The sequence below is a fragment of the Fundulus heteroclitus genome, chromosome 17 (genome assembly GCF_011125445.2).
Source record: "Fundulus heteroclitus isolate FHET01 chromosome 17, MU-UCD_Fhet_4.1, whole genome shotgun sequence".
Lineage (NCBI taxonomy): Eukaryota > Metazoa > Chordata > Actinopteri > Cyprinodontiformes > Fundulidae > Fundulus > Fundulus heteroclitus.
The window spans coordinates 9502594-9511512 of NC_046377.1; the positions used below are offsets into that span (position 1 = coordinate 9502594).

An 8919-nucleotide genomic window follows, 5' to 3' on the forward strand; every position below is an offset into this window, starting at 1 on the left:
TGCAAGAGATACTTGACTATATTCAATAGAAGCACTTTGTAAACACTGTTAGAAATGAGCTACAGGAAGCTTATAAATATTAATAATTTCCATTGGTTATTGTTCACTCTAATGCAGAAAGTTTCATGTGTGCTTCAGGACAACAATGACAAAAAAAATAAAAAAAATGAATGGAGTAATTGATAAATATTTTTTTTTTAAAATAGCAAAAAAGTGATTGCAATACAGATGGCATGTTAAGGTAAACTCGTTGAACAAAAATAAATAACAAGTAGAGAAAAACAAAAGGTGCATTGTGTGTTTATGTGGCGGTTTCAGGTAAACGTTAATCGAATTTCTACAAAAAAATATCTGCATATAATACAAGAACATGATTTTTGGTAGTTTGTTATTGGCTTTTGAAAGTATGCTTAATAGAGCTGTGGCGATCAGGCTGTTATTGGCCAATATTGACTTTTGCTTTTCTTTGAGGCCTGACCTGCTTATTCCATTTGTTGTTGTTTTTTTCCCCCCGCAACTATTATACAACATAAAAGAGAAAAAAATGTCCTGGTTCTTTCATAGAGGTAGTAGTTTAAGACTGAAGATGGCAAAAGTTCCTAATTTTCAGGTATGTGTTAAATACGAAAAGAACAAAATCAGATTATTTCAGTAGTTGACCCTGACATCGTTTCTGCTCTGTCTGAAAAATCACTCTTGGTAGAAAGAGATAATTTTTTTGACAAAAAGAACATTTAAAACAAATACATTGACTGTATTATTGGCTGATTATTCATTATCATCGCAGAAAGAGGCCGTATTTTGCGGGGAAAATTGTGACTTGCAAAATCACTGCATAGGTCCCTGATAAAGTATTCTGGTGACGAAGTTGTTTGGAGAAATGGGAGTGTTGATACCGACGGGCATCAGAATGACAATGCTGGTCAGAACGGTAGAGGAAATGGTAATATCTAATATCTAACCTAATTGCCATCAGATTTTTACGGTTTTGAATGACAGCTTTTTTGTAACAAGCACCAAAAAAGTAGTTTATGGTGAAATAAAGACCCAGTTCACCACAGAGTGCTTTCATAACCCTTTGTATGAAAATGTAGGTCTCCAGACTACTGCACTTTTCTCTCGGATTCCTCACAGGATACATCGACACATAAACCGCCACTCACAAACTGAAATTCAAACGTACAACTTTCGCCTTTTCTACATCCCAAAATAATATCACTCTTCTGCAACTCTCCTAAAGCTCTGTCCTTGGCTGATTTGTGCTCACTTTTTATCTTTTAAATTTATTTTTATTTTAACATATTTCTTGAATTCTGACATGGAAAAGAATATTATTATTGTGAGGTAAAGCCTGTGCAACGACAAAACGAGAAATTCTAAAACAGATTATACATGCCCTTTAAATAGCATAGTCCACATGACACCTCCGACGTGACCAATACTAAATTTGGTGGAAACTATAAAACCCAGCGTGTCGGGAAACTTGCGGCTGAAATTAATCTCCGGTCGGTATAAAGAAAAAAAGAAGATTTTTGAGAAACTACCGAGAATGAACACATTCCCATTTTGGGTGCTAGGACAGTTGGAATACGGAAAAATGAAAGTGTTTGAACACACAAATTAAATAATAATAATAATAATAATGTGCATAGGGAGCAAATAAATGTGAAGGACTTCCCTACATGTTCCCTGGAAAAAAATGTAATAAATAAGCACCAGATAAACAGCTTATTTGACAAAATACTCTTTGAAAGCACAATCTTCTATACGATCAAAGCATGGAAAAAGTGTGTATAGCTTTTAAATACAAGTAAAATCTCATCAAATTGCTTGGTTGTACAGCAGTAAGGCTTAAACATCGGTTACATGCAGTAACATGTAGAAAATCATAACTTATATTGCTACGGCACATCATAGCCTGGTTATGGGATGCGGCTCCATGTGCCGATTCAAACCGTGTACGCTTTCACTACGTCCAAGTGCGCGTTTCGAAAAACCTACTGCAGCGCGGTGCTAGAAAGCACCGGGAACATATCTGTTGGACTGGAGGAGCGCTATAAACTCCTGTTTCCTTTTTATCTGCCCCATCAGTTTGATGCTCATGCCGAGTAAAATGATCTGAGGACAGAAGCAGACGTCACACACAAGAAAAAAAAAATGACATTAGATTCAAGCAACCACCTGTTAAAAGCTAAATAGGGCAGTAGACGTTTGACCGTGCAAGTAAATGTGATAGAGGCAGGGCTTACCCAAAACACTCCGCTCCCGAACTGTATGGCCATCACTAAGGAGAAGGCCAGCTTCAGCTCAGAGAGGTAAATCGGTAGGCAGGGCTGCGGGGATGACAACAGCGCAGCCACGTAAAAGCTCAAAGCAGCAGCAGCAGCAGCAGGCGTAAACAGGATATTGATCTGGGTGTTGTCAATGTTGTTTTCCACTGTGTCCAATTACATCTACTGAAGTTCCCTTGCTGCCTTTTATTAGCTACACCTCCACGAGCGTCGGTCGCCGTTTATTCAAAAACTTCCCTTTAGAGAGTAGAGGATTTTTTGGGGGGGAAGGCGCAGCTTCGTGACGGCAGAGGCCAGAGGGAAATTGCCAGTTTGTTCCTCTTTTTAAGAGCTGATAAGGGCTCGTTTATTTGCTAATCAGTACTGTAACGGTTTGGTGTGAATAAAAGCACGTTTGCGTCCCTAAATAATTCCCTCTGTGGTCTAATTTCTGATAAATTCAGCCAGAAGCAGGCTGTTTTAGTTGCACGGATACGTCCTGCCTTCTATTAACACGTTAAGCTTGTTGCAGTGCTGTCACGTGCGGTGTTCTGTAGCCGCAGGATGCTCGTTGTCAGGATACAGGATCTGACAAAAGCTGAAAAGCTGCGGGTGTGCACAAGCTGCACACTGACTACTTTACGTTGATCAAAGTGTCATACCTTCAGGGTTGTCCCGTCAAAAGATGTAATAATACATTTACAAAAAATCTGAGAGGGTATACTAACTTTTGTGAGCCACAGTAAAGAGCTGCTGCTTCTGCTTCCCTGAAAGTTAACCCTGACCTCTGTCTTCTTTTTTGCATATCCAGTCCGTTCTTCTGTTAGCTACAAAAGCATTTGACAAACTTCCTGTTTTATTTTGTCAACGTTTCCACCATCGCGGTTTCAGTTAGAAATACTTCTATTCGCCTGGTTTCAGTTTCTAGTCAGCATACCTGCAGTGATTTGTAACCAGCACCTACTGAGCTCCACACTGAAGGTTTAATTAGGATCGATTCTTTCGTCCCCGCGTCATGTTTGTATCAGTCTTTCGCCTGCAGCCCCATTTTTCAAGTTAAAAATGAAGATTTCCTGACTCCACTCAATAGAACAGATGATGCTTCGCTGTAAAGGACTAACGATATGAGCAACAACTGGGATAGCACCAGAGACTGAGAGAAATGATAAGGCTAGCTATCGAACCGTGTCGGTGATTTTGGTTTTTACCTCTCGATAGACATACTGGTTCTTCGGAGCCCCGAGAGTGGCGCTGCCCCGTAGTCGCACCTGGTTGGAAGGGCGAAGATGACACTCAGTTATAAAGCAAAAAAATAAATAAATAAATGCAGCATTCCAAATCTTTCATCATCGTTCATTAACTGTAATTTAAAACCTCTGCTCTTTGTTTTTACACTGCACAGTTCCTACTGATGGTGGCAGTCACAATACATCTGGCTCGACAAGTTTTCATGCAAACTAATATTAAACTACTACCAATAGCAATATTGAGTACTGAATTTATCCCTTTTTCAAGCCTGACTTTTTGTTTCTTCATTTTTAATAATAATATTGCCACGTGTCTATGGTCGTTTGCTATTGACAATATAGCATGTTTTTATGCATCAAATTCAACCCAAGCCTTTGTTTTGTCACCATAATGAAGCCACATTTTGATAAAAGTTGAACGCCATGACTAAAACATGAAAAAAAAGAAGAAGCTTGTTGACAAGTTTGGGGAGTACTCACACATTTTCCTGGATAATGGCAGTTGCAGGAGGCGGGGATGGATGCACCCCAGTCCTTGTAGCCTTCGATGAGACCGCAGCACTCCAACTAGAGGGGACACAACCAGGATTAAAACATGGCTACTTAAAGGGACGTAGTCCCCTATTTTGGCCAAAAAAGAAAATACAAAAAAACATAAATTCATCTTCAAATAAAACAGATATACGGCAGGCATTCGTCTTAGTCTTTACTTAGCCCCTTTTGAGCCTAAAAATTACTTTTTAGCGAGTGCGATAACAGACATAAACACTGCTGCGCCATCGGCTGGCCCGCAGTAGCGTGGAACTATCAGAAGATGGCGATAATTGACACATCTACTGTGAGTGAATGGTAAAAAAATGGACTGAACTTATATAGCGCTTTTCCAGTCATGTTGACCACCCAAAGCGCTGTACACTATAGCCACATTCACCCAGTCGCTCTCACTAACACGCACACATTTATACACCGAGACGCAGCTCGGTAGGCAACTTGGGGTTAAGTGCCTTGCCCAGGGGCACATCGACATGTGGCAGGGGGAAGCTGGAATCGAACCCACAACCCTCAGATTGCCAGACGACTACTCAACCCACCAAGCCACAGTCGCCCAGAGAGCCAATAGATCGTCCTACAATGCCTCACAGTAAAGTGACAGCTCGACCAACCCGATTTACAGGGAGAGAGTTACAGGGACTCCACGTTTGAAGCCCTAGGATAGAGAGGTGAGTTGTGGGGTTTTTTTTCTCCGATATTTCCTCACCTCGCTTTCTGATTGGCTGCACATCAAATTCAACAGGCTGTGTGCTCGTTTGTCCTCGGGGGAGGACCACACAAGCTGGGATATCGGGGCAATCCAATCCAACATGTTAATGACACCCGATTTGAGGTCGGAGCGGCGCCGACGTCCTTCTGACCAGACCAGTTCACCCCGATGATCGGCACGTCGGAAAAGGAAGATCGGGGCAAAAATTCGAACCCAGCATTACTCGTTCTTTTTCCACCTCCGCTGGACGTTGCACAATCATGAGCTGCGTGGAATTGTACCAAGCAATTCATAGTACAAACCGGATCTATTGACATTATCTTTCACAAGTTAAAAAATTAATATATACCTATGATTGTACTTGGTCATTATAACTTCACTTTAGCGTCGTATATATGTCTGTGGGCTCCATTGCACGCATGTGCAATATCGTACCTTCCGGTCAAGTGGTCTTGTTATGATAAATGTACACAAAAGCGCTTTGATCACTACCGAATAGAGCAAAAACACAGTGTAAAACACAGAAATAAAATATAATAGGCCAACAGGGTGGGAAATTCGGTGCACATGACTAGGTCCCTTTTTAGCAAAATGTTGACCATGAAGCAGTGTTTTAGCAAACTAAAAACTCACATCCTGAGCTCTGCACATTAGTTAAGAGGACAAGATCGAGGCTTCTAACATTGGAATATGGAACCATATTACAGTTAAAGGAGAAAGTTAGCGAGTGGCTGTGGTGCAGTAGATTCCTGCTGCCACTTGGTGGCGATGTCAAAACTAAGCAAACGCCACGGTTTGATGACGCTGCTGTTCCTTTAGCATTGCCTTTAGAAAGAAAAAAAACATTCCTCTCTTTGCTTTTGAACATGCCTCTTTAAGTGTGCGACGCCAGTAATTCGCACTTTATGTAAAACAACTTTCATTTTTTCTTTCTTTCTTTTTAAACAGGAGCTTAAACACTTTAAACATCCCCAGACACGATGTTAAATTTACAGCAATACTTTAGGTTGATTTACTTTGTTATGATGGTTTAGGAAGGTGTGATATTTGTGCCAGTGTTTATTTTGTCAAACACAATTACTGATTAAGTTGGATTTCTTTCCTCATTGACAGATTGCACTCATAATAAAAAATATATTTTTTCAGTGAGTTTTTGCTATTCCAATAAAGCTCAATTCATTCTAAATCTTTATACGCATTTCTCCCAGGGGCATCATTATATGTGGAGCTAGTGTTTCCTTTATCAAGTTAGACCCAAGGTTGACAGGCATTTTAAAGAAAATGTAAATGGATGATCAAACTAGATAGGCTCCGGCTTACTTCCTCTTGGATGTTATGCAGCAACGTTCTGTTGGCTTTGTTCGGCGTGGTGAGCGGCATCATGGCCAGCAGCTTGGACTCCTCGCGGACCACCCGTTTCTGAAGACAGACAAGGAGCGCTGAAGAAAATGCCGTTGACTATGCAAACGCATGGGATTTAGATGCCATACCTCATAAACATCTTGGTAACTCAGCGCCGTCCGGATAATTATCGTTTGACTGGCCGCTGCCATCCCGGCTGCGTACTGCACACAGACACACAGAACGGTTGAGCGAAATAAGGATGCCTTTACACCCAAACACGCGGGGAGACGTTTAAAGTTTTTCTTCTACCAGAATCAAACACCATCTCTTTCCTTTGCAGGCTCCAAACACGCCGAGCACGGACAGCAGCAGGCAGCCAACCTCGATCACGTACATCATTGCTACGGAAATGCTGGGCACCATCTTAAGAGAAGATCACAGTGTCAGAAACAGTCAGATGGCACAAAAACGTATTTCAGTTAGTCACATTGCAACCACAGACGTCACTGTACATAAAGGAAAACTATGCATGGTTTAAAATCTGTTTTTAAGGTCTTTGCCTCCATCTATCTTCCCATAAATTCTGAACAGGTTGCCTGTTTCTGCTGAAGAACAGCCGGAGTGTTCCTGGGTCTTCGTTCGTAATTGGCTGGGAGGATGTGATGACTGTAATATTAACCTACATGATTGGCTAGAATGCAAAAGGAAGGGAAACTGTTCTTCTATTGAACTTTTCTTGACTCCTTTTTTTCTATTGAACCACAGGTCTGCCGAGCGATATATATTGTTATTATTGTCCTGCACTATGTTCTTTTCACAATTGTTTTCTTCTTGCCACACTTTTTAGATCTGTACTTCTTAAAAAAATAAAAACTATGTATCACTTTCCCTCTACTCCCAAATGATGTGCACCTTTGGGTTAATCCATTAGATAAACCCCCCAAAGGTGCAGTTTATGATATAAATGTCTAATATTGTCGCCTACAGTACCTAAATGACATGGCAACAAACAAATATTTTTAAGACAACTCAATGTCTTGCTCCCACATGAACAAACATTTAATTTTTTTTTCCAGGGAGACAAACTAAAAATATTGTTGCCATGTTGCATTCAGGTGAAATCCTTGGTGGGGGTTCATTAATAATTCCTCAACTGCTTGTGTTGCCAGCACCCAACAAACATTGCTTGTTTGTTTAAAACAAAAAAACTACATTAATCCACTAAAAACAAAACGAAATATCAAAAATTCAATCTTACCTTGCCAGTTTGTATGAGGTCCCTATGCCAAATCACAGTCATCCTCAACATGAAGAAACACAGAGCCTTGGAGCGAAACAGGAAATAATATACTAATTTAAAAAATAAGTATCAGTTTTAATTTTTGTTTAGTTCAAATGGCATGTAAAAGAGGTTCAATTCAAGTTCCTGGCGCTTGAAACTATATTTTACAACTTATGAACGTCAAACCTCAATGGTTATGTATTCTTATATCGACTGCTGTTACTTCTTAAAGGAGCAGCGACTTATTTGAGAAGAAAAACAGTAAAAACACAATCAATCAAAAATTATTTGACCGGCTCGCATTTAACACACATGGCAAGCATTATCCTCTGTAAACGTATCATCAATTGATATTACAGAAAATATAATATTGCAGGGGGTAAAAAAAAAACTGTTAACTGACATATTTAAAAAAGACACAAAACAGGCCCGTTCGGTTAAACTCCGTTCAGACCCGCTGGAATGTACCCACCATATGTATAGCGTTAGCGAAGATAAACGGCCTTTTCAGGCTCGTTTTATCCGCCACCACGACCACTGAGCTCTTCTGCATGCTCGCTGCTGACTCGTCCAGGATTTAAGACGACCTCCTTTTTTTTTTTTTTTTACATAAGGAGAAAACGACACAAAGGAGAGGAGCTTTGCGGCGGAGGCAGTAAGGGCATCCGTCGTCTGCATCCGCACAGGACGTCACGGCGATGTGCTGGATGCTGGCTCCGCGCTGCCTTCAGGTGCCGTCCGCAAATGTAGGAAATAAGACGCCTCCGAGTTCTGAACAGCCCGAAGATTATCAAAGAGCATTAGCGGGCCCGATTAAGTCCCTGAAATCATGTCTTAAGCGTTTATTTTAAGCTTCAGATAGGGTTTAATCCCATTAAAATATCATTTGTCTAATGTGTTGAAAAGCTTTGTAGTTGAAATATTTTATATTTCTTAAAGAAAATCCTCAAAAATATCTAAAAATATTCAGTCTACTCTGGATGTTTTACAAAAAAAAAAAAAAAAAAAAAAAAAAAACAACATTAAAAATAATCTTACGGGGTTTTAGTATATTTCATAGCTCGCTTTCATCCCTGCATCGGTTCTGGCTGTGCCTTTTACTTTAAAATCCTCAGCGCCACCAGTGTTTTTACATTCAGGCCAAGGAACCAAGCTTCCACTGGAATATGAGTCATAATCCGTGATCATTCTGTATTCTGTCAGTGTGGTTCAGTACTGTCTTTCTTCTCTTAGATATTGCAAAGAAATACTCAAATTGAAGAAGTTTTAAAGCAGATCATATCTAATATCTCAAATCTATGGGAGCTCCAGTGGGTACTTTAATAAAAAAGTGCAAACACAGTTTATTCCAATCTATGTACAGTTTAAAAATATTTTCTGTAAAAATGCATGTTTTAGGATTGCTAATTAACTATAGATAAGTGAATAAGTTAATGCAATCTATTTAAATTCACGACAAATGTCATCATACGGCACTGTGCAAGACAATTGGGTCCAACTCATGTCTAATCATAT

At 40.0% G+C, this 8919-nt stretch overlaps 1 protein-coding gene across 1 annotated transcript; it reads right to left on the minus strand.

Moving 5' to 3' along the window:
• Positions 1–200: 200 nt before the first annotated feature.
• Positions 201–8123, minus strand: LOC105918301 (tetraspanin-8). The gene is made up of 9 exons (XM_012853352.3): positions 7877–8123; positions 7381–7446; positions 6432–6545; positions 6269–6343; positions 6099–6197; positions 3998–4084; positions 3479–3538; positions 2250–2333; positions 201–2118 (listed from the first exon to the last, which is right to left on the minus strand). Exons 1-9 carry the CDS (start codon positions 7955–7957, stop codon positions 2014–2016), a joined length of 771 nt encoding a protein of 256 aa, XP_012708806.2. The 5' UTR covers positions 7958–8123; the 3' UTR covers positions 201–2013.
• Positions 8124–8919: the final 796 nt, after the last annotated feature.

Bases quoted from the DNA above. Each gene is read 5' to 3' on its own strand.
- LOC105918301 (XM_012853352.3), bottom strand. From the start codon at position 7,957: ATGCAGAAGAGCTCAGTGGTCGTGGTGGCGGATAAAACGAGCCTGAAA. The intron at 6,546-7,380 runs GTAAGATTGAAT...TCTTCTCTTAAG, and splicing joins ACCTCATACAAACTGGCAAG to ATGGTGCCCAGCATTTCCGT. The intron at 4,085-6,098 runs GTAAGCCGGAGC...TGTCCCCTCTAG, and splicing joins TGCATAACATCCAAGAGGAA to TTGGAGTGCTGCGGTCTCAT.